The sequence below is a fragment of the Coregonus lavaretus genome (genome assembly GCF_964263955.1).
Source record: "Coregonus lavaretus genome assembly, chromosome: 29".
Classification (NCBI taxonomy): domain Eukaryota; kingdom Metazoa; phylum Chordata; class Actinopteri; order Salmoniformes; family Salmonidae; genus Coregonus; species Coregonus lavaretus.
This window is the reverse complement of record NC_140016.1, coordinates 30,993,557-31,019,944: the sequence shown is the minus strand read 5'-3', so window position 1 is coordinate 31,019,944 and position 26,388 is coordinate 30,993,557. Positions and strand designations below refer to the sequence as shown.

General features: G+C 45.5%; 1 protein-coding gene and 1 pseudogene across 2 annotated transcripts; one reads left to right on the top strand and one right to left on the bottom strand.

Moving 5' to 3' along the window:
* Window positions 1–7,024: 7,024 nt before the first annotated feature.
* LOC311104906 (transmembrane protein 144-like) lies at window positions 7,025–12,239 on the bottom strand (the record flags this gene model as incomplete). The annotated part of the gene is made up of 12 exons (XM_084146878.1): window positions 7,025–7,108; window positions 7,585–7,638; window positions 9,117–9,214; window positions 9,538–9,657; window positions 9,812–9,930; window positions 10,182–10,255; window positions 10,688–10,766; window positions 10,902–10,982; window positions 11,169–11,268; window positions 11,371–11,493; window positions 11,593–11,754; window positions 12,134–12,239. 12 exons carry the CDS (start codon window positions 12,237–12,239, stop codon window positions 7,025–7,027), a joined length of 1,200 nt encoding a protein of 399 aa, XP_084003004.1.
* Window positions 12,240–13,545: 1,306 nt separating this feature from the next.
* On the top strand, window positions 13,546–20,743 carry LOC311104628 (Golgi-associated kinase 1B-like; annotated as a pseudogene). The gene is made up of 4 exons: window positions 13,546–13,553; window positions 13,835–14,650; window positions 20,182–20,399; window positions 20,512–20,743. The product of its transcript is annotated as a Golgi-associated kinase 1B-like (transcript).
* The last annotated feature ends 5,645 nt before the right edge of the window (window positions 20,744–26,388 follow it).

Sequence of the window (26,388 nt, the reverse complement as noted above, 5' to 3'; positions counted from 1 at the left end):
AGGAATTCAGAACATGGGCCATTCTTTCAGTATTCTCCCTGTACACCAAGTCATAACTGTAGGATAAATAAAGGGGGCATATATGAAGACAATGAAAGCTCTTACAATATTCAATGGTTACATTTCTCTAAAACAGGCTATAGGCTACATGCGCACCACCAAGTCAGAACAGTAGGTTATGAGCGGGAAAGGGACCAAATTATTAGGGTGAGGTGCCTGGGCTACTACCAGCTTACTACACAACATACACTTAGTATTACTTTGTTGGCTACAGTATAGATATCTCCCTGGCATATTACATAATTAATGCAGCAGCATACAATACATTTTTGGACTCACATTGTTGTGCTGTGCTCACTTGAACAGGAAGGTGGCGCGGCGGTCCTTCTTGTGGACTCTAGAAAGAGGCCCGAGTTCCCGACTTCGAATTCCGAGTTGGATGACCGTTCAAAATTATTTTCCGTATTTTCCCAGTCGGAGCTAGTTTTTAGAGTTGTCTTGAACTCACTGATGTCTGAGATTTCCCAGTTCCGAGTTTCCAGTTGTTTTGAACGCGGCAGAAGTCATGCTGGATTGACAGTATGGCCAATGTATTCAAACTTTACCAATTGGATATCCAAAATTGGGTAGAAAAAGGGGGTAAAAAAAAAAGATTAAACATTCACATGCAATGCAATGGGCCAGAAGATATGATCTTGTCTCATCGCTGCAACTCCCCTACGGACTCGGCGAAGGTCGAGAGCCAAGCCGCACTGCTTCTTGACACATTGCTCGCTTAACCCGGAAGCCAGTAGTACCAATGTGTCGGAGGAAACAACTTCGAATTGATGACCGAAGTCAGCTTGAAGGCGCCCGGCCCGCCACAAGGAGTCGCTAGACCACGATGAGTCAAGGAAATCCCGGCCGGCCAAACCCTCCACTAATCCGGACAATGCTGGGCCAATTGTGCACCGTCCCATGGGTCTCCCGGTCACGGCCGGCTGTGACACAGCCTGGGATCGAACCCGGGTCTGTAGCGATGCCTCTAGCACTGCGATGCAGCCTGGGATCGAACCCAAGACTGCAGTCGAGCCTCAGCACTCATTGTTGAATTTGCAATTTCGAACTTGTGTAATGTTTGTCAAATGGCCGATGAACACCGATACGTTTTATCTATATTTTATCTTCATATGACAAGGATTGAAAAGGATTTGCCAGTAGGTTGTCGACTTGATTCATGATTATGACTACTTGTCTAGCTTGCTAGCTAAGATTTTGAAAGTATGACGTTGACATGATCAGTCCAATCAAAGCTATGGTAGATATAACGTGATTTGACGTCATTTTATCTGTGGCCAATGACCTTGAGCCTTCTTGGATGGGCACTTCTAATCTAAGTCCATGGCAGCACCCAAGGGTCTTGAATTTTCTAGCTCTACCTGTAGATTTTGCTGTGACGTAGTGTCACCATGAGTGACAGAACACTGAGCCAAACACGGCGCAACTAGAGAGCATTACCAACTCCTACGCTCATTATTCTCCGCTGGCTGCCCCACCACCACAGAAAGTACTGAGCTAGGCTGAAACACCTGCATATATATGTTTATATGCGGCTTTATTAACTCAATTATTTATTTTTTGTACATTGTTTGCAAACTGATATGTGACACGTATTAATGCCAAAATACAATATAAAACAGGCATTTTTATTTTATTTTTTAAGCTAAACAGATGGGGCTCTGCCCCACCTGCCCTGAATGATGCGTCGACACTGTATGTAATGTCCATTAATTGTGGTCAACATGCCAGTTGAGTGCAGTGGTTTCTAGAACCTGAGAGGGGATAAAAATGTTATCCCCTCTCAGGTTCTTGAAACCATTGCACTCAACTGGCATGTTGACCAAAATTACAATTTTAGAAACTTTAGATGGATTTATTGGTACAGCTCAATAGGATTCTGCCTTCATTGTCCAATCCTACAGTAGTATCATTATATCCCAAAAAGCACGAGAGAAACCCATCAGAACTGAACTACGCCTTTGTCCCGGAAGTAAAGCATCCACAATGTCTGCTGTCCTGACATACACAACATATCACGATTAGCTGGGAGGTTTTGAAAGTGCAGGGTCATGCAAGTACTTCTCAAACTATTGTGCCTCATTACTAAAGTTATTTACATAATACAAAAGGAGGGGACTTTAATCCTAGGATTGAACCCGAGTAACAATAGTTTGTCCCTGTGGTCCTCCTATTCAAAAGTAGCCTAGACGAGATAATATAATAATAATATAATATGCCATTTAGCAGACGCTTTTATCCAAAGCGACTTACAGTCATGTGTGCATAAATTTTTACGTATGGGTGGTCCCGGGGATCGAACCCACTACCCTGGCGTTACAAGCGCCGTGCTCTACCAGCTGAGCTACAGAGGACCACCAGATAGCTGCTATAGCTACACAGATTCTGAAGTGAGTTATTCCTCGATTCGTCAGTCTAACAAAAGTACAAAAAATACCCATTGCCATATACCCTCAAAAGAAATGACAAAAATTCTCATTAGTACTAATTTCCTGTTTGTTTACATGTTAATAAAAAGTGAATTTTGTGGATTCAGAAGCAAAGAGCGAAAATAGCACAATTCACCTTTCATTAAGCTTGAACAACTATTACATATTGCCATGGGAGAAATAATCAGGTTCACTCTCCCAAGTTTCAATTCAAACTACACTGCTCAAAAAAATAAAGGGAACACTTAATCAACACATCCTAGATCTGAATGAATGAAATAATCTTATTAAATAGTTTTTTCTTTACATAGTTGAATGTGCTGACAACAAAATCACACAGAAATTATCAATGGAAATCAAATTCATCAACCCATGGAGGTCTGGATTTGGAGTCACACTCAAAATTAAAGTGGAAAACCACACTACAGGCTGATCCAACTTTGATGTAATGTCCTTAAAACAAGTCAAAATGAGGCTCAGTAGTGTGTGTGGCATCCACCCAGACCTGGACTAAAGCATCCGCCAACTCCTGGACAGTCTGTGGTGCAACGTGGCGTTGGTGGATGGAGCGAGACATGATGTCCCAGATGTGCTCAATTGGATTCAGGTCTGGGGAACGGGCGGGCCAGTCCATAGCATCAATGTCTTCCTCTTGCAGGAACTGCTGACACACTCCAGCCACATGAGGTCTAGCATTGTCTTGCATTAGGAGGAACCCAGGGCCAACCGCACCAGCATATGTTCTCACAAGGGAAGGGGTCTGAGGATCTCATCTCGGTACCTAATGGCAGTCAGGCTACCTCTGGCGAGCACATGGAGGGCTGTGCGGCTCCCCAAAGAAATGCCACCCCACACCATGACTGACCCACCACCAAACCGGTCATGCAGGAGGATGTTGCAGGCAGCAGAACGTTCTCCACGGCGTCTCCAGACTCTGTCACGTCTGTCACATGTGCTCAGTGTGAACCTGCTTTCATCTGTGAAGAGCACAGGGCGCCAGTGGCGAATTTGCCAATCTTGGTGTTCTCTGGCAAATGCCAAACGTCCTGCACGGTGTTGGGCTGTAAGCACAACCCCCACCTGTGGACGTCGGGCCCTCATACCACACTCATGGAGTCTGTTTCTGACCGTTTGAGCAGAAACATGCACATTTGTGGCCTGCTGGAGGTCATTTTGCAGGGCTCTGGCAGTGCTCCTCCTGCTCCTCCTTGCACAAAGGCGGAGGTAGCGGTCCTGCTGCTGGGTTGTTGCCCTCCTACGGCCTCCTCCACGTCTCCTGATGTACTGGCCTGTCTCCTGGTAGCACCTCCATGCTCTGGACACTACGCTGACAGACACAGCAAACCTTCTTGCCACAGCTCGCACTGATGTGCCATCCTGGATGAGCTGCACTACCTGAGCCACTTGTGTGGGTTGTAGACTCCGTCTCATGCTACCACTAGAGTGAAAGCACCGCCATCATTCAAAAGTGCCCAACACATCAGCCAGGAAGCATAGGAACTGAGAAGTGGTCTGTGGTCACCACCTGCAGAACCACTTCTTTATTGGGGGTGTCTTGCTAATTGCCTATAATTTCCACCTGTTGTCTATTCCATTTGCACAACAGCATGTGAAATGTATTGTCAATCAGTGTTGCTTCCTAAGTGGACAGTTTGATTTCACAGAAGTGTGATTGACTTGGAGTTACATTGTGTTGTTTAAGTGTTCCCTTTATTTTTTTGAGCAGTGTATATATAGACACACTGAACAAAAATATAAACTACATTTTCAATTATTTAACTGAGTTACAGTTCATAAGGAAATCAGTCAATTGAAATAAATAAATTATGCCCTAATCTACGGATTTCACACAGCTGGGCAGGGTTACAGCCATAGGTGAGCCTAGGAGTTCATAGGCCCACCCATTGGCGAGCCCGGCCCAACCAATCAGAATGAGTTTATTACAAAAGTGATTTATTACAGACAGAAATACTCCTCAGTTTCATCAGCTGTCCGGGTGGCTGGTCTCAGACGATCTGCAGGTGAAGAAGCCGGATGTGGGATCCTGGGCTAGCGTGGTTACACGCGGTTGTGAGGCCGGTTGGATGTACTGCCAAATTCTCTAAAATGACGTTGGAGGCAGCCTATGGTGGAGAAATGAGCTGTGCACTTTGGGTTGTTGTGCAGTTGGAAGGTGAACCTTCACGCCAGTCTGAGGTCCTGAGCAGGTTTTCATCAAGGAGCTCGCTGTACTTTTGCTCTGTTCATCTTTGCCTCAAACCTGACTAGTCTCCCAGTCTCAAGGATGGCCAATTCTTGGGCCGACTCTTTTCTCCGTGTATATCAATAATCAATGATGTCGCTCTTGCTGCTGATGACTCTCAGATCCACCTCTAAGCAGACAACACCATTTTGTATACATCTGGCCCTTCATTGGACACTGTGTTAACAAACCTCCAAACGAGTTTCAATGCCATACAACACTCCTTCAGTAGCCTCCAACTGCTCTAAAACACTAGTAAAACTAAATGTATGCTCTTCAATCAAATGCTGCTGGCACCCGCCCACCCGACTAGAATCACTACTCTCGACGGGTCTGACCTAGAGTATGTGGACAACTACAAATACCTAGGTGTCTGGTTAGACTGTAAACTCTCCTTCCAGACTCACATTAAGAATCACAATCCAAAGATAAATCTAGAATCGGCTTCCTATTTCGCAACAAAGCCTCCTTCACTCATGCTGCCAAACATGCCCTCGTAAAACTGACTATCCTACCGATCCTTGACTTCAGCGATGTCATTTACAAAATAGCCTCCAACACTCTACTCAGCAAATTGGATGTAATCACAGTGCCATCCGTTTTGTCACCAAAGCCCCATATACTACCCACCACTGTGACCTGTACGCTCTTGTTGGCTGGTCCTCACTACATATTCGTCGCCAAACCCACTGGCTCCAGGCCATCTATAAATCACTGCGAGGCAAATCCCCGCCTTATCTTAGCTCATTGGTCACCATAGCAACACCCACCCGTAGTATGCGCTCCAGCAGGTATATCTCACTGGTCATCCCCAAAGCCAACACCTCCTTTGGCCGCCATTCCTTCCAGTTCTCTGCTGCCAATGACTGGAACGAACTGCAAAAATCTCTGAAGCTGGAGACTTATCTCCCTCACTAACTTTAAGCATCAGTTGTCAGAGCACCTTACCAATCACTGCACCTGTACACAGCCCATTTGAAATTAGCCCACCCAACTACCTCATCCCCATATTATTTATTTCGCTCATTTGCACCCCTAGTATCTCGATTTGCACATCATCTCTTGCACATCTATCATTCCAGTGTTAATACTAATTGTAATTATTTTGCACTATAGCCTATTTATTGCCTTACCTCCATAACTTGCTACATTTGCACACACTGTATGTATATTATTTCTGTTGTATTTTTGACTATGTTTTGTTTTACCCCATATGTAACTCTTGTTTTTATCGCACTGCTTTGCTTTATCTTGGCCAGGTTGCAGTTGTAAATGAGAACTTGTTCAACTGGCTGCCCTGGTTAAATAAAGGTGAAAAAAAATAAAAAAAATAAATGGAAACAGGTTGCACCTGAGATCAATTTCAAGTCTCATAGCAAATGGTCTGAATACTTACGTAAATAAGGTATGTTTAATTTAATACGTTTGCTAATATTTCTAAAAAAAACATTTTCGCTTTATGAGGTATTGTGTGTAGATTGCTGAGGATTTAAATATTTAATCCATTTTAGAATTAGGCTTTAACGTAACATGTGGAAACAGTCAAGTGGTCTGAATACTTTCCGAAGGCACTGAAATTGTTTATTCAGTATAGATAATCTGAAGAGGTACACACTCACCATTTGATTTTCAGGTAAAACCATTAAGACTGAAAGGCAGCAGTTTTTCCTCAAATTATGCAGTAGATTACCACACCATTTAAGGTTCCTGCTTTCCCCACTAGGTTCCTTTCAAAGTTAAGTGCTCAAAAACTTGTGGTTGTCAGGTATTTTATTCAAACATGTTCCAAATAAAGATGAACATTAAGATGACATTTTCATAAAAATCTAACTCACACATTCATGGCAGAGTGCCACAGACGACAACACCATAAATATTTATTTTCAGTACCGTATAAACATTGTGCAAATTATAAATACATCTTCCCTCTATAACATTCAGAATGCCCTTGAATTTGTAAACTATTGAACAAGAGCTGAATCCTCATTAACCAGGTGATGAGGTGCTCCATTAGATGTACGGACAAAACAGAAGGACTATCAGAGACAAACATACTTCATCATCCAGGGCCCTGTTCAGGAGGGTGTAACATTACAGAATGTTCAGATAATATATTCCTATCTAGAACAGATATTGTCTGAGATAGAATAGGTGCTCGTGAATCAGCTCTGTCCATTACCTTTCCATCGGCAACATTCAGAACATGTCACCTCACTGAATACACCCCAGGTCTCCTCCAGGAGGGCCATTCCTGTATAACGCTGCCACCTAGGGGGTACATTGATTCTCTGTTCCACTACACATTGGAGAAGGCCGTCAGCAGTGATCCAGTCAGGACAACACAGGAGGCTAATATGAAGATTAAACAGTTTACCAAGCCCTGAAAAGACAAGCATTAGTTAATACAAATATATGATGGCATGTCACACTGGAAACAGTGTCAAATTGGGTTGGCACAGGGTATCCATGATGCGAGCTGAATGGTGTTGTAAAAGGGGGCGTGCATAATTAGAGCAATGCGATGTAAAATATCCGACATGGGGTAAGCTAATCAGAATTAAATTAGATGATACACTGAATCAGCTGGTGTCAAAAAGGGATGGGATGAGCAGATACTTCAGAGTAAATGGGCAAAATCAGCACAGCAAGATTTGTTTTACATTTGGAAATTCTAGGGCAAAATCTTAATATTTAGAAAATTAAAAGCAGAGCTTGATTTTGTCTGCCTGCAAAATTACATAAAAAGGTTGAGAGAGTTCATACTTCAATTTCAGTAATTGTCAAGTGTGCCTTGTTCCCAGAAGCTGAGGCTGTTTCTTAGACTAATCAATCCACTAAATTTGCCGGGATACTTACTTTGACTTCTTTGAAAACCAGACTTCCCCACAGAGCTGCGACTAAACCATTACCCTAGAGGGAAAGAGGAAAACATTTTGAATTATGTTAATTGAATTATGTTTATTGAATGATAGGATGACTTACACCTTCTCATGTTTACAAAGCACCATTGTCCGGTTCTCTCCATTTAGAATTACTAGGAATGGTAGCACATTCAAGAAACTGACAAATGGCACAAATTATATTCCGTAAGAGGATATGACCGAATCTCAATCTCATAACCTATACACAGACATAAGCATGTGTGCTACACAAAGTATGAGTAATCTAGCAATGATACACAACATGACCAAAAGTATGTGGACACCTGCTTGTTGAACATCTCGTTCCAAAATCATGGACATTAATATGGAGTTGGTCCCCCCTTTGCTGCTATAACAGCCTCCACTCTTCTGGGAAGGCTTTCCACTAGATGTTGGAACATTGCTGTGGGGACTTGCTTCCATTCAGCCACAAGAGCATTATTGAGGTTGGGCACTGAGGTTGGGTGATTAGGCCTGGCTCACAGTCGGCGTTCCAATTCATCCCAAAGGTATTCGGTGGGTTTGAGGTCAGGACTCTATGCATTCCAGTCAAGTTCTTCACAACCTATTTTTGTATGGATCTTGCTTTGTCCACAGAGGCATTTGTCATGCTGAAACAGGAAAGGGCCTTCCCCAAACTGTTGCCACAAAGTTGGAAGCACAGAATCGTCTAGAATGTCATTGTATCCTGTAGCGTTAATATTTCCCGTCACTGGAACAAAGGGGCCTAGCCCGAACCATGAAGAACAGCCCCAGACCATTATTCCTCCTCCAACACACTTTACAATTGGCACTATGCATTCGGGCAGGTAGCATTTCCTGGTATCCGCCAAACCCAGATTAGTCCGTCAGGCTGCCAGGTGAAGCGTGATTCATCACTCCACAGAACGCGCTTCCACTGCTGCAGAGTCCAATGGCAGTGAGCTTTACACCACTCTAGCCGACGCTTGGCATTGCGCATGGTGATCTTAGGTTTGTGTGCGGCTGCTCGGCCATGGAAACCCATTTCATTAAGCTCCCAACTAACAGTTGTGCTGACGTTGCTTCCAGAGGCAGTTTGGAACTCGGTAGTGCGTGTTGCAACGCGCTACAGCACTCTGCGGTCCCGTTCGGTGAGCTTGTGTGGCCTACCACTTAGCGGCTGAGCCATTGTTGCTCCTAGACAATTCCACTTCACAATAACAGCATTTACAGTTGACCGGGGCAGCACTAGCAGGGCAGAAATTTGACCAACTTACTTTTTGGAAAGGTGTCATCCTATGACAGTGCCACGCTGAATGTCACTGAGCCTTAAGGCAATTTGACTGCCAATGTTTGTCTATGGAGATTGCATGGCTGTGCACTACATTCTATATACTTGTTAGCAACTGGTGTGGCTGAAATAGCAGAATCCACTAATTTGAAGGGGTGTCCACATACTTTCGTATATATAGTTTATGTCAGGAGGCATCCCAGAAGTGTACTTACTGCACTGACAATGGGATAGGTGACCACGGCACTAAGGTAGTTGTTAGCCAGAAACCAGCAGTAACTGGCCAACGTCCACATCAGACCTGACAAAAAGCCTGAACATAGGAGGAGATTTAGCGACACCCTACTTAACATTCTTTACAAAATCATATCATATTGTACATGGCATTATCAATCCCAGCCCAATTCTTTAACCAAGTGTTTCCCAACTCCGTTCCTCAAGTACCCCCAACAGTACATATTTATGTTGTGGCCCCGGACAAGCACACCTGATTCTACTTGTCAACTTATCATCAAGCCCTTGACAAGTTGAATCAGGAGTTTTTGTGTGCAGCTACAACAAAAATGTGTGCAGAGTTCAGGAAAGGGAGAGAATTAGAATGCATGGTGGTATGATTTTTGAGTGGAGAGTGAGCACCTGGCAGGATGGCTCTGGAGAACACCCTGGGTCTGTTCCTCATGGCTGCACAGTAGATGGAGAAATACACCATGCTGGTGAGGAAGATGCCACAGCACGTGGCAAACACATAGTCAAGATCTAGGGGGGGAAAGGACATTAGGTTGACGACAGAATTTATGTAAACTTAGCACATTGTTGTTGAGACCAAACCCTCTTCAGCATTACACATAGGCTACTGAGTTTAATGTGTGACTGGGTACTGTCTGTAGGACCCGCTAACCTAGCACCTCACCGTATAGACTGGCTCCGTAGTAGATGCTGTCGTGGACCGACACATGGCTTTTGATGTAGAGGATTGGAACAAAGGACGCCCCATACAACAGGCCTGCTACAACGGACAACAAGCAGCCTCTAAAGATGTCAAAAGGGTGGTAAGTGAGTTTCTATGACCACATAGAAAATTGCAAGACATGTAACTAAGTTATCTGTAATTTTCCATGTCTTGAGTAAGCCCATGTCCAAAAGGCCAAGAACTTGTCAAGTCAAAAGGAGTAAGCATGTCCAAACATGTAACTAGAGCCAAAATCAATTGACTTAAGCCCAGCTCCAACTATTCAATTGTAAAAGCAAAGAGAGCATGAGTGATTAAGAGGTGTACTCACACACAGCGTTTTCTCTTTTCTCCTATGACATCCACCCAGCACTCCGAAGGCCCATAGCCACCAGAATTCACAGTCTTAAGTAGACACCAAAATAGTCATTAGTCAGTTGAGTACACGATATGTCAGCACAGCTGTTACCCACTGACATCTCAATGCAAACGCTAAAAGACATCTCTGGAGTTGTGACAAGTCTATCCTGTCTAACTTTCACCTCACTGTTATTTCTAGAGAGCTGTTACAATAAGTGTCATGAATGACAACATACTTTTTTAGAAAAACCAGTCATTAGCTGCTATGTGTGGTAATGTCTTGGGCATTATAGCTGTTGTCTCGCTGTGAAGTTGCTGTGGTATGTCGTTTGTGGTATGTGTTGTGGTATGCTTTCATGTAATCGTTCCTGCTGCTGCTGTCTGACATGTATCCAAAATGATTGCCCCTCTGAGATAAGTTAATTTATTGAACTGAAGCAAAAGCATTTAGACTACGAAAACGTCAAGCACACTTACCCTGTTAATCAGTAAGGTGGTTGATTCTGAATGTGGAAGTTCTCCAACATTAGTCTTCACAAAGAAATAGATGAGTCCACTGGAAACAAAATAAGAAATTGTAAATGCCATTTGATTGTCATGAGAGCTTCAAATACTAAAATAATGACCAAATTGACCAATGACAAGAATATTATTCTGAGGTATTGGATTAAGTGCTTTCATGATTAATTACCTCAACAAGCACAAACCAACACCACAGTAGTTCAATACCGGTCTGGCAACATCCTGGGCTTCAATACCAAACCATCCAAACCTGTTGAAAAAAAGATTTCAATTACCTCTGTCTGACGCAATTGCTGTTCTAAGAACATATTCCCCTTTGAAATGGTATTGCTTGGAGACTAAATATGAATTGCCGTTTCAAAGTGGAAAATGAGAACTTACTGAAAATGTTTGTTTTCAGAAGTCTTTCATATAAGAATCAGTGCGATTAACTTACCTTGAACTTACCCAGCCCATCAGCAAACTGCTGGATCCCGAAATACAAATTCCAAGTCCAAGTCCAATGGATTTTACTATGGGGACGACTGTTATACTGCCTGTAAACAACATTGATGAGAACATTTCAGTAGTTCGGAGTGTAGGCCCAATCCATTTCTCTGTGTGAAGGTTACAGTGCAGCTTGAAAGTTGCCGTCATACCTGTGGCCCAGATTGCTCCTCCCAGCATTGCCAACGGATGGAATTTGGGAGAGCCGAGTATCAAGTCGCCGATCATCGAAACTACCCATATGGATGCGCAGTACACCCACTGGAAAAACATACCTGAAGATTTTTTTTTAAGAATGCTAAATCTTACAAGATGGTCAAAAGAGAGAAATGTCCAAATATGCACAATTATGATTTTTTTCATGGATCTCTTACCATCACCAGTGTCTATCCTTTTGACAGGGACAAAGTTGCTGCCATACAAGATCACAGCGATAATGTTTGCAACAAAGCCATAGGCCATTTCAGTCATGTTTGATGAACCAGGTAAGGGTAATCTTCTTGTTACGTCCATGGTAATACTTTCGACATGCACATCTGAAGAATGTTACTGAATTTAGTCAAGAGCCATTTTATCAGTGTCAAGTACTCCAGTAATATCCATTGACAAAAACATTGAGTGACAAGTTACATTAAAGAAACTACTTCAGATACATTTGTTTGGCCATTGTAGGCTGGTTTTGAAAATGTTATTCTAGAATTGTAATCACATCATATGCCGCTGTTTAAATTAATCTGTAACAATTATGAGCCTTTAGCTACATACAGCAACATGAAGTAAACAGGAGCAAACTATTATTGTGTGGAAGATTGTTTAAGCCCTACATTTTCTTTCAAGGAAGCATGCATTGTGGATTTTCACCATCTCAGGCATATGTTTGCTAGCGCGTTGATGTAGGGTGCGTAGGTGCCATACCTTGTTCAACTTTCTCTGCTTCTGAGAAATTCCCCAGAGACCACATTGTGACAGCAATTAAGACTAAAAGTTTAAACATGTTTACATCTAGCATTTCTGCCACCATCAACACTAACTGGTTTCAAAACCTGCACAGATGATCATGTATTAAGGACAATTCTTGCCGTTCCACAACAGGGACTAATGCTGCAACAGCTGATACTAATTAGGATATGCAATCAATTATGCTGCTGGCCTTAACTTTGGGTGTGTTCTTCAGTGGTGATACTGATGATTTGTCGGCACAGATGGTTTGTTTACATAGCAGGTTAGGATAATTAACGTGGCAGTTTAGGATAATTAACATGGCAGGTAAGGTTAATTAATGTGGCAGGTTAGGAGAACTAACGCAGCAGGTTAGGTGAATGAGGTTAAGGTTAGGAAAAGAGTAAGGGTTAGGCTTAGCGACAATGCTACAGTTGTCAACAACTGTTGTCCCCGACACTAGTTGGAGCTGTAGGCCTACTCCATCTAGCCACAACGGTAGAAATGTAAACAAACCATCTGTGGCTACAAATCATCAGTGAGCACGGTTACTTGCACACAATAATACGATTATTGTGGATAGTCAGATTAATATAATAGTTTTTTTTTTTTACATTTATATGCTTTGCAAGAACAATGATTTCCCTAATAAGTTTACATGGTCACATCTGAAATCAGGGTACCTGATGGGACTTTAAAAAATGCAGAATATCGCCAATGAAAATAAACGTTCTACTACAGTGACCATGTTATTTATGCGTATGAAGTTTGTATGTGAAAACTATTTCTAAGATGCATACTTTCAGTTTTTCCGAACTCACTTCACTTCAGAATAAGAGGGAATCTGTCAGACTGTTAAATAGCCATCACTAGCCGGCCTCCACCCATTACCCTGCCCTGAATTTAGTCACTGTTAGTAGCCGGCTACCACCTGGTTACTCAACCCTGCACCTTAGAGGCTGCTGCCCTATGTACATAGACATGGAATCACTGGTCACTTTAATAATGGAACACTGGTTACTTTAATAATGTTTACATACTGTTTTACTCATTTCATATGTATATACTGTATTCTAATTTATTCTAGTCAATGCCACTCCAACATTGCTCGTCCTAATATTTATATATTGCTTAATTCCATTATTTTACTTTTAGATTTCTGTATATTGTTGTAGATTGTTAGATACTACTGCACTGTTGGAGCTAGGAACACAAACATTTTTCTACACCCGCAATAACATCTGATAAATATGTGTATATGACCAATAACATTTTATTTTATTTGATTAAGATGAAAATATGTGATAAGGATTGGTTAGGCTATTATTGTGACAAAAAAGAAAGTATCTTTGGGCCTACATGTATGACAGTGTTTATTACATGCACGAATGTACATGTATCAATTCTTGCAATATAAGTCTGTTTTCTCATCTGATTCATCTGTTTTGGCAGAAGTCCCTGTTCATTCTCTACTGCAGCAAAGCCACCCCTTCCTCTCTTGCAATGACACACTGACATAAGGGATAACCACAGACTCTCTATATTGCGTTCTGATTTTGGACCACACTTTTTTCCTGTTGAAAATGAGTATCGGAAGTTAGCCTATGCGTCGCCGCTGTCCTTATCCTTACCTGAGCTCGGTGCAAAGACGAACAGATAACCATGTCGGATCATAAGTTCTAATGTTAAATGTTTACGTCCCGGAGACATCAAAAAGTCTCTCATTCTTTGGTCGTGTTATTCTTTTCTGAGGATACCAAACTACGGACTACTTCGGAAGTATCCCCAGTGAAAAGGAATTTGATAAAAGTTGGATATTCGTTGCTGCACCAGGATAAACAGTTGGACAGACTCCGGTACAAGAGGAATCGGGGACTATACACTCTGATGTTTGATGATGATGAACGATCGCAAACAGCCGACTCACCAACCGGTGCCAACGGCGAATCTGTATTACCGTCGGTGGTTCCGACGTGGTCCAATGTGGTGTACATAACACTGTCAAGGCACATTAAACCAGCTATTATAAGGGGAACAGTGAGACCAAAACTAAGGAGAAAAGCCAGGAGAACCAAACCCAAAGACGGATTTAAGCAGGTAAAATTAAGAAAAATTGGCACTTTGGAGTGGGAGGAATGGAGACAAAAGCATACTAATGGAATTGAAATATCTTGAAAACAAATTAACACCATAAATAATGCAACACGGGATGTAAGCTAAAATGTAAAGATGCAAACAGAACCTCACATCAGTTCTATCTGAATACACAGTGTGAGGGCACTGCCGTGGTTCAGCAAAGAGGACATTAGTGCCATACACTTTCTTGCTGATGGTAAAGATACACACATTCGTGAGGTGTCCCATAAGGAATCTATCCCCCTCTTGCTGTTTTCGCTTTCCATTTTGATAGGATCCTGGGACTGAATCGGAGCGTACCCGCTGACAGCAGGAAGTTTCCGTTTGTACAAGATAGGCCCATTGTCCACCGACTGAGTGACCTGCATTCATATCTCAACATATTGGCCTCTAGCCTATGTCAAAATACATGTGCTATCATTCCGTAACCTTTGGAATAATTAATACGTAGGCTATTGGGCATTCAATGCCTTCGGAAAGTATTCAGACGCCTTGACTTCTTCCACATTTTGTTAGGTTACAGCCTTACTCTAAAATTGATGAATTAAATAAAACTCCTCAGTAATATACACAGAATACCCCATAATGACAAAGCGAAAACAAGTTTTTAGACATTGTATTACAAATAAAAAACAGAAATGCCTTATTTACATAAGTATTCAGACCCTTTGCTATGAGACTTGAAATTGAGCTCAGGTGCATCCTGTTTCCATTGGTCATCCTTGAGATATTTCTAAAACTTGATTGGAGTCCTCCTGTGGTAAATTCAATTGATTAGACATGATTTGGAAAGGCACACACCTGTCTATATAAGTCCCACAGTTGACAGTGCATGTCAGAGCAAAAACCAAGCCATGAGGTCGAAGGAATTGTCCGTAGAGCTCCGAGACAGGATTTTGTTGAGGCACAGATCTGGGGAAGGGTACCAAAAAATGTCTGCAGCATTGAAGGTCCCCAAGAACACAGTGGCCTCCATCATTCTTAAATGGAAGAAGTTTGGAACCACCAAGACTCTTCCTAGAGCTGGCTGCCAGGCCAAACTGAGCAATCCGGGGAAAAGGGCCTTGGTCAGGGACGTGACCAAGAACCTGAAGGTCACTCTGACAGAGCTCTAGCGTTCCTCTGTGGAGACGGGAGAAACTTCCAGAAGGACAACCATCTCTGCAGCACTCCACCAATCAGGCCTTTATGGTAGAGTGGCCAGACGGAAGCCACTTCTCAGTAAAAGGCACATGACAGCCCGCTTGGAGTTTGCCAAAAGGCACCTAAAGACTCTCAGACCATGAGAAACAAGATTCTCTGGTCTGATGAAACGAAGATTGAACTCTTTGTCCTGAATGCCAAGCGTCACGTCTGGAGTAAACCTGGCACCATCCCTACGGTGAAGCATGGTGGTGGCAGCATCATGCTTTGGGGATGTCTTTCCATGGCAGGGACTGGGAGACTAGTCAGGATCGAGGCAAAGATGAACGGAGCAAAGTACAGAGAGATCCTGGATGAAAACCTGCTCCAGAGCTCTCAGGACCTCAGACTGGGGCGAATGTTCACCTTCCAACAAGACAACGACCCTAAGAACACAGCCAAGACAACGCAGAAGTGGCTTCGGGACAAGTCTCTGAATGTCCTTGAGTGGCCCAGACAGAGCCCGGACTAGAACCCGATCAAACATCGCTGGAGAGACCTTAAAATAGCTGTGCAGCGACGCTCCCCATCCAACCTGACAGCTTGAGAGGATCTGCAGAGAAGAATGGGAGAAACTCCCCAAATACAGATGTGCCAAACTTGTAGCGTCATACCGAAGAAGACTCGATGCTGTAATCACTGCCAAAGCTGCTTCAACAAAGTACTGAGTAAAAGGTCTGAATACTTATGTAAATGTAATATTTCAGATTTACTTTCTATATAAATTAGCATAAATGTCTAAAAACCTGTTTTTGCTCTGCCATTATGGGATATTGTTAGTAGATTGATGAGGGGAAAAATGATTTAATCCATTTTAGAATAAGGATGTAACGTATCTGTCAAGGTAGATGTAGGTGGGTGTGGGTGGAATCAGGCGCAGGACGCAGTACGTTAGTCCAACAGACTTTAGTGATGCACAGCAAAAACAAACACGAAAGAAATGCCCTGAGGCAAAAGCTCCGCACGTAGGCGAAAACACAAGCGCACAAACAGGTGCGACAAAATACTCCCAAAACTAAGGAGCAAAGTAGCTCAACCGAGCAAACAGTAATAATCCAGCCTACTGGCACGACAGTAAAACAATCACACACAACACTAGACAAACACAACGAGAACTTAAAGGACACTAATTACACTAAACGATAACAGGTGTACAACAATCAGACAAAAGCAAACGAACATAGAAACATGCAACGGTGGCAGCTAGTATTCCGGAGACGACGAACGCCGAAGCCTGCCCGAGCAAGGGAGAGAGGCAGCCTCGGCCGAAACCGTGACAGTACCCCCCCCTTGACTCGCGGCTCCAGACGTGCGCCGACTCCGGCCTCGGGGACGACCAGGAGGACGCGGAGCAGGGTGCGTCGGGTGCCCCCGATGGAATTCCGTCAGGAGAGACGGGTCCAAAATGTCTCTCCTCGGCACCCAGCACCATTCCTCCGGGCCGTACCCCTCCCACTCCACTAGATAATCTCGAGGACGCAGGGGAAGTGGAAGGCCGTATGTATCCTTGTCTCAGAGATTCGTCTATGTACGTCTCCATAGCTCTCTTCTCCTCCTGAGACAGAGGATACACATGGCTCCGTGGGAGCGCAGCTCCTGCCTGGAGGTCTATCGCACAATCTCCCTGCCTATGGGGAGGCAACTGCGTCGCCCTCGACTTACTGAACACAATAGCCAAATCCCCATACTCAGGGGGAACGTGCAATGCGGGCACCTGGTTTGGACTCTCCACCGAGGTAGCCCCTATGGAAACGCCTAAACATCGACCCACACACTGGGCAGACCACTCCATCAGAGCCCTCTCCTGCCACGAAATCGATGGGTTATGGGTACTCAACCAGGGCATGCCCAGCACCACCGGATACGCAGGCGAGTCGATCAGAAATAGCTGGATCATCTCCTGATGACCCCCCTGCGCACACATCCTAAGTGGCGCAGTGACCTCCCTGATCAAGCCCGCACCCAACGGACGGCTATCTAGGGCATGAACGGGGAAGGGAACGTCCACAGGGAGAAGGGGAATCCCTAAGGCTAAACAAAACTTTTTATCAACAAAATTCCCAGCCGCGCCTGAATCTACCAGCGCCTTATGCTGGGAATGAGGTGCTACCTGTGGAAAACGCACAGATATACAGAAATGTGCAACAGAGAGCTCTGGGTGAGTGGGGCGCCTACTCACCTGGAAGGACTCCCCAGTGCGGGACCTGTCATTCTCTCCCCGAGGAGGCCATCCCCAGCACCTAGCTGTGTGTCCTCCCCGACCACAGTTGTTGCAGGAGATGGACCCCCTTGTAAGCCGACCCCTCCTCTCTCTAGCGCCAGCGCCCCCGAGCTCCATGGGGCACGGCTCGGAGGCGCTGGAGGGTGAAATGGACGGACCCCCCTCGGAACGTCCGCGGGAAGCTAGCAGGGTATCCAGCCTGATGGACATGTCGACCAACTGGTCAAACGAGAGGCTGGTGTCCCTACAGGCCAGCTCCCTACGGACGTCCTCGTGTAGACTACATCTGTAGTGATCGATGAGAGCCCGCTCATTCCACCCTGCATCCGCCGCTAGGGTACGGAACTCCAAGGCGAACTCCTGGGCACTCCTCTTCCCTTGCCGGAGGCCGACCAGACGCTCCCCCGCCGCTTTCCCCTCCGGGGGATGGTCAAACACTGCCCTGAAGCGGCGGGAGAACTCGTCGTAGGTGATGGTGTTAGCGTCGATCCTCCTCCACTCTGCGTTGGCCCATTCCAACGCCTTCCCGGAAAGGCAGGAGATCAGGGCGGACACACTCTCGTGTCCCGAGGGCGCCGGGTAAAGCTCCACCTGGAGAAGGAATCCCTGACACCCGGCCGTGGTCCCATCGTAGGCCCTCGGGAGCGAGAGTCGAACTCCTCGGGGTTCCGGAGCGGGAATGGGCTGAGTGGCCGATGGTGCGGGCAGGGAGGATGGCGGTGGAGGAGTCCCTCAGGTCTCCCAGCCTCGGATGGTGGTGATCACCTCCTGCAGTGCGGACCCCATCCGCAGGATCTGGTCATTCTGCTCACGGACCCTGTCCTCCAACGTCGCCTGTGCTGCTGCGGCTCCTGCTGATTCCATCGAGTAGGTGTGTGATTCTGTCAAGGTAGATGTAGGTGGGTGTGGGTGGAATCAGGCGCAGGACGCAGTACGTTAGTCCAACAGACTTTAGTGATGCACAGCAAAAACAAACACGAAAGAAATGCCCTGAGGCAAAAGCTCAGCACGTAGGCGAAAATACAAGCGCACAAACAGGTGCGACAAAATACTCCCAAAACTAAGGAGCAAAGTAGCTCAACCGAGCAAACAGTAATAATCCAGCCTACTGGCACGACAGTAAAACAATCACACACAACACTAGACAAACACAACGAGAACTTAAAGGACACTAATTACACTAAACGATAACAGGTGTACAACAATCAGACAAAAGCAAACGAACATAGAAACATGCAACGGTGGCAGCTAGTATTCCGGAGACGACGAATGCCGAAGCCTGCCCGAGCAAGGGAGAGAGGCAGCCTCGGCCGAAACCGTGACAGTATCAAAATGTGGAAAAGGTCAAGGGGTCTGAATAGTTTCCGAAGGCACAGAAATTGGCACTTGACATGAAAAACTGTCAGATAATAAACCATTGTAATATTATACTGGCAAAGAGTTGGCCCTCACCTTTGCAGAATACTTATGTGAGCCTTTTATAGTCTTATAAGGCATTAATTATTGTTATTTCATTAACACATTTTCAATCATATCATATATTTTATTGGACCACTCTGTCAATTTGGTTATCTTGCTGTATAACTTACCTTTTTGAACAAAGAAGTACACTGTGCTACTACTAGACTTATTTACACTTCAATGTTAAGGTGACATTTTTATAGCATGTAGGCTATGTCATATCTATCTCTCCCCAAATCAGTATTCCAGGAATTGTGTAGCCAATGTAATATTATTAGGCCATGCATATATGTAAGCAGAAGTATCAGCCCTGGAGCTATAAAGCCTGCGAGTGCTAGCTCCTTTAGCCAGCAGAGCATGCAGCGGTCTGTGTCCTCATAAGTCTGTGGGAGAGACTAAGTATACAGAAACAGATGCAAATGCATAACACCATGATGTCAATCGTCAAAGAGTAGGATCTTATTCGTAGCCTTACACTGGCTATGTTTGGGTGTCAGCTGATGTTCTTTGTTCGGCCACCCTTGACCTGAATGATATCTGTAGTCCACATACGTACATTGTTTCCCTTTTGTGTTTTTGTAGTGTTTGTAATCTCCTCAACAACATTTACATTTACATTTTAGTCATTTAGCAGACGCTCTTATCCAGAGCGACTTACAGTTAGTGAGTGCATACATCATTTTTTTATACTGGCCCCCCATGGGAATCGAACCCACATCCCTGGTGTTGCAAACGCCATGCTCTACCAACTGAGCTACATCCCTGCCGGTCATTCCCTCCCCTACCCTGGACGACGGTGAGCCAATTGTGCGCCCATGACCCTTCATCCTCCTCATCATCAGTGTTGTATGCTAGTGTAGCAGTGGTGAATCAGTGCCCGTGTGATTACTAACCTTGTCGGATATGTGAAGATGCTCTTTAGCTCAACGGACTAACTGTGTAGACTTGAGATCAAAAGACTAACATAGACTTGGGTTGCACATACAACCTGGGTTCGACCTGGGATCCCCTCCTCATCCCACAGGTGGCCAGCCCTGCCCCGTGGTGCTGTGGGATGTTTCCCTCTTCCCAGGGAACAATGCAGTAGGCCAGTCCACTGTGAAGATGACGTGGGGGGAGTACCAGAACTCCCTCAAACAGAGGTGTTGACACAGAAACGTCACGCCCAAGCCTGACTCAGGCTGATCCAGCATTCACCATTACGAGTGGAGCAAACTGGCCCTGTTTGAATTCCTGTTGCAGGTACTGTATGATCACACACTTGTATGGTCTTTCAAATTAACTACAGTATTTAATGTCTCCAGAAGGAAGCTTGTCAAACTAGGAGCCTGTTGGGTTGAGGTACTTGGCATAGGACATCACTCCTTTGAGACAATTGAATCATGTTTGTTTACCTCCTATATACAGACGGCTGGACTGGAACAGGCCACCACCTGATGTGTGGAGACAAGGACTGTGTGGCACTGGCCAACATCATCCACAGGGGTCACAAACCCAGGCACTTGGTCTTTGTCAACAACAAGTGCTTTTTCTACCGTGACGAGGTCAACCTGGACTACAGACTACTGGAGGGAATGAAGGAGTGAGTAAACGTCAAAATAAAATGGAAGCATAGTGAATTCATTCAAATTGGCTCATTCATCCCCCTCCTCTCCCCTGTAACTATTCCCCAGGTCATTGCTGTAAATGAGAATGTGTTCTCAGTCAACTTAACTGGTAAAATAAAAATAAATGTCCAGAGAGGACATGTTATTAAAATAATTATTCCTTCATTATGTCAAGATCACAAGGTATTTATCTCATGATAACTAACTAACAAAAGTTGTTTTGTCGAGATCACAAGATAATTTTCTCATGATCACGACATAACAAAAATTACTTTGTCGAGATCATGAGATAAACTCTATAAATATTGATGATAGATTGACAGTATGGTTGATCACCGGTGGATCCGCGCATACATTTTTATTGATTGCTACACTAAGGGTGGTACATTTCATGCTGACATCATGCTTTAATTTGTGTTTGGAGCTCATTATCAGTTTATAAATTAGAATTTTAGCATGCTAAATGTCCATTACCTTGAGATAAGAGCTTGTGGGGGAGGTAATGAGGGAGATTTTTTAGTGGACTATGAGATAAAACTGAGTTAATCACAAACATATAGTTATAATTCTCTGTTGCTAGGCAAGAACTTAATTGGGTCATTTCACTGTGTGTGTGGGTGAAGTGGGAATCTGACCTAGGGTCGAATTGCTCGCTCTTACTTAAATCCATGGCTGTCCTACCTTATCAGAGACTGAAACCAGAATGTGGCCAACAAAGTGGAGGGAGAGCCAGGGTTGAACAGAGTTTAAACTAAACATGAGTGTTTTTGCAAGACAAGGGATTGATTGTATTACTATTGATTCTGAACTGAATGAAAGTCGAATTTAGCCGCCATCATAGACAAAGGAAGTGGGCGGAGCGATAAAGAGCGGGAAACTGAAGAGGGAGGGATTTTTAGTTAGGATGTGTGTGAATGGGACTATATAGAGGGAGAGAGAGAGAGAGAGAGGGGGGGGCTAATCTTGTCACGCCCTGGCTCTGGGGAGGCTTGTATGTTGAGCCAGGGTGTGAGTGTTCTTTGTTTTTCTAGTTCATGTATGTCTATGTTGGCCAGAGTGGTTCTCAATCAGAGGCAACGAGTGTCAGCTGTTGCTGGTTGTCTCTGATTGGGAACCATATTTAGACAGGCTGTGTTCCCACAGTTTTTGTGGGATCTTGTTCCAGTGTGGTTTGTGTTAGACCGAGGACGTCACGTTATCGTTTGTTGTTTTTGTTCGTGTAATCATAAAAAAAAAGTATGTTCGCCTTCAACGCTGCGCCTTGGTCCTCTGTATCCGACGATCGTGACAGAAGATCCCACCAAGACTGGACCAAGCAGCGTGTCCAGGAGCCATCGCCAGGGAGATCTCTAGCGGATCTCCTTCGGCTCCTCGACTGGGTCAAGCCGTGTGAGGAAGAGAGAGGCTGGACCTGGAAGCAGAAGGGCGAAAGTCTGGCGAGAGACATGGAGACCTGGTCCACGGGTAGGAGAGATGCCCAGAACATTTTTAGGGGGGGGCTCACGCCGTGGACGACGGGGCAGCAGGAGGCCGCCAGGTTACGGGAGTCACTGGTCACCAGGGGGAAAGAGGATGTAGAGGCACGGCGAGAGGTACTGGGGTGTGTTGCCAGTCCGGTCCGGTCTGTTCCTGATCCCCGCGTAGAGCCAGTGGTGTGTGTTCCCAGTACGGTCCGGCCTGCTCCTGCTCCCCGCACCAAGTCAGTGGTGCGCTTCGTCAGCCCGGTCCGGCCCGCTCCTGCTCCCCGCACCAAGTCAGTGGTGCGCTTCGTCAGCCCGGCTCGGCCCGTTCCTGCTCCCCACACCAAGTCAGTGGTGCGCTTCGTCAGCCCGGCTCGGCCCGTTCCTGCTCCCCGCACCAAGTCAGTGGTGCGCTTCGTCAGCCCGGCTCGGCCCGCTCCTGCTCCCTGCACCAAGTCAGTGGTGCGTTTCGTCAGCCCGGCTCGGCCCGCTCCTGCTCCCCGCACCAAGTCAGTGGTGCGCTTCGTCAGCCCGGCTCGGCCCGTTCCTGCTCCCCGCACCAAGACAGTGGTGCGCTTCGTCAGCCCGGCTCGGCCCGCTCCTGCTCCCTGCACCAAGTCAGTGGTGCGTTTCGTCAGCCCGGCTCGGCCCGCTCCTGCTCCCCGCACCAAGTCAGTGGTGCGCTTCGTCAGCCCGGCTCGGCCCGTTCCTGCTCCCCGCACCAAGTCAGTGGTGCGCTTCGTCAGCCCGGTCCGGCCCGTTCCTGCTCCCCGCACCAAGTCAGTGGTGCGCTTCATCAGCCCGGTCCGGCCCGCTCCTGCTCCCCGCACCAAGCCAGTGGTGTGCGTCGTCAGTCCGGCACAGCCCGTGCCTGTTCCACCGGTGCCTGGTTCGGCACGGGTCAGCTGCTTCACGCCGGAGCTAGAGCAATCCGCTCCACCAGTGTGCAGTCCGGTCAGCAGGGCCAGACCGGACCAGGGGTACTTTGGGGGGATAGAGAGGGAGTGGGGATCATGCCCGGAGCCGGATCCGCCGCCAAGGCGGAGTGCCCACCCGGTCCCTCCCCTGTGGTATTTTGTTGGCACGGTCGGAGTTCGCCCTGGCTCTGGGGAGGCTTGTATGTTGAGCCAGGGTGTGAGTGTTCTTTGTTTTTCTAGTTCATGTATGTCTATGTTGGCCAGAGTGGTTCTCAATCAGAGGCAACGAGTGTCAGCTGTTGCTGGTTGTCTCTGATTGGGAACCATATTTAGACAGGCTGTGTTCCCACAGTGTTTGTGGGATCTTGTTCCAGTGTGGTTTGTGTTAGACCGAGGACGTCACGTTATCGTTTGTTGTTTTTGTTCGTGTAATCATTTAAAAAAAAGTATGTTCGCCTTCAACGCTGCGCCTTGGTCCTCTGTATCCGACGATCGTGACAAATCTGCAGACTAACCTGGCTTTGTTGAAATTGTAAATAAAGTCAATCTCGATTCTACAAAAAACTCTGGAAGAACTTTGATTTTTAATAAAGTATAGTGATTATTTTCCACAACAGTAAGCCCTCTTGGGGCATTTAAGACAGGCAGCGCTGTCTCCCAGGCTTTGTGCCACCCCCAAGACCACAGCCAATTGCATGCAAACAACAACGCAGCTAAGTACAGCCTCATTTTAAACTGATACTACTCCCTAACCGTAACCTTTCTTCACCTTGGACCTTAGTGGGGAAGCTGACGCTGTATAGTTGTGTGATGACCAATCAAGGCTCGCTATAGCTTTCAGCCGTGCCGGATGGGCTGTTGAAACTAGCATTACCTAGCATGCGGTGGGCTTGCTAAACACCACATTGTGATCAGCTGTTGGCGATCAAGCGTTCATTGCCTCTAATGGAAACGTCTGTTAGAGCGCTATTTTAGACACTCTTATATGCAGCCTTATTCTAGTAATCTATGGGGTCTATTTCTCTCGTTAACAGGTCATCATTTATTCTTCCCTCATGGCTTACTGGCATATACCTTTAGACATAAGCCTTCCGCTCAGGTAGACTACATCGTAGGTCTAGGTTTTAGATTATCATGTCACTCTCACTGTGCACGCTGTGCATGCTGCAGATGCGTCAGCTACTGCTGAGAAGTATCAGTAGGACTTAAGGCAATTTAGATAGCTACGTAACCACCTGTACTTACGTTTAGTTGCGGTTTGGGGGGGTTGTTAGTTTATTGAGTGTTGTTTTATGCTATGTGTGTATTTCATGGCTGAGCTGTGCCGTTCTGCAACAGCCTACCGTCTGCTATTCTCTCCGTATAATGTCTTCTGTTTATATAACCATGTACAGTGCCTTCAGAAGGTATTAATACCATTTGACTTATTCCAGATTTTGTTGTGTTACAGCCAAAATTCAAAATGGATGAAAAAATAATAATTCTCACCCATATACACACAATATCAATGATACAGTGAGGGAAAAAAGTATTTGATCCCCTGCTGATTTTGTACGTTTGCCCACTGACAAAGAAATGGTCAGTCTATAATTTTAATGGTAGGTTTATTTAAACAGTGAGAGACAGAATACCACAGAAGCAATCAATCAATCAGATTCCAAACTCTCCACCATGGCCAAGACCAAAGAGCTCTCCAAGGATGTCAGGGGCAAGATTGTAGACCTAAACAAGGCTGGAATGGGCTACAAGACCATCGCCAAGCAACTTGGTGAGAAGGTGACAACAGTTGGTACGATTATTCGCAAATGGAAGAAACACAAAATAACTGTCAATCTCCCTCGGCCTGGGGCTCCATGCAAGATCTCACCTCGTGGAGTTGCAATGATCATGAGAACGGTGAGGAATCAGCCCAGAACTACACGGGAGGATCTTGTCAATGATCTCAAGGCAGCTGGGACCATAGTCACCAAGAAAACAATTGGTAACACACTACGCCGTGAAGGACTGAAATCCTGCAGCGCCAGCAAGGTCCCCCTGCTCAAGAAAGCACATATACATGCCCGTCTGAAGTTTGCCAATGAACATCTGAATGATTCAGAGAAGAACTGGGTGAAAGTGTTGTGGTCAGATGAGACCTAAATGGAGCTCTTTGGCATCAACTCAACTCGCCGTGTTTGGAGGAGGAGGAATGCTGCCTATGACCCCAAGAACACCATCCCCACCGTCAAACATGGAGGTGGAAACATTATGCTTTGGAGGTGTTTTTCTGCTAAGGGGACAGGACAACTTCACCGCATCAAAGGGACGATGGACGGGGCCATGTACCGTCAAATCTTGGGTGAGAACCTCCTTCCCTCAGCCAGGGCATTGAAAATGGGTTGTGAGTGGGTATTCCAGCATGACAATGACCCAAAACACATGGCCAAGGCTACAAAGGAGTGGCTCTAGAAGAAGCACATTAAGGTCCCGGAGTGGCCTAGCCAGTCTCTAGACCTTAATCCCACAGAAAATCTGTGGAGGGTGCTGAAGGTTCGAGTTGCCAAACGTCAGCCTCGAAACCTTAATGACTTGGAGAAGATCTGCAAAGAGGAGTGGGACAAAATCCCTCCTGAGATGTGTGCAAACCTGGTGGCCAACTACAAGAAACGTCTGACCTCTGTGATTGCCAACAAGGGTGTTGCAACCAAGTACTAAGTCATGTTTTGCAGAGGGGTCAAATACTTATTTCCCTCACTGTATCTCATCCTGCCTCAGTGCGATGCATCTATATTGCAGGCAGTTGGCTAGGTTCATGGCAAGCGGGTTCATAATACTTACAGTTGACTAGTTACATGGGTATAGTATTTCCCATGTACCAAAATTACATCTCATCTTGCCTCATCAAGGGTACCCGGCGGTGCATCATATGACAAAAATAGACATACTTTATTAGCTCATGGTATACATAGTTAGTATTCACACACAGCCTTAGTAGACAGTCATGTAATGGTAGAATGACCTTCGCTGGTCTATTGAGAGCTATAAACAATTATGCGTTTACCTGCCAGTACCATACCTCATTAAAGTTTGCTATGATGGCATCAGCCATTGCCAATAGCCTACATGTTGCCGTCTTTGCTGGCTACTTGATATGAAGTACATTGCATAAAGCTGGTGGTTGGCAGGGTCATATTGCTTAAGGTTGCTTGTTAGATAAGGATATAGTTTATGTAGACCCACCAGATGATTTCTCATTTAGTTTCATCGA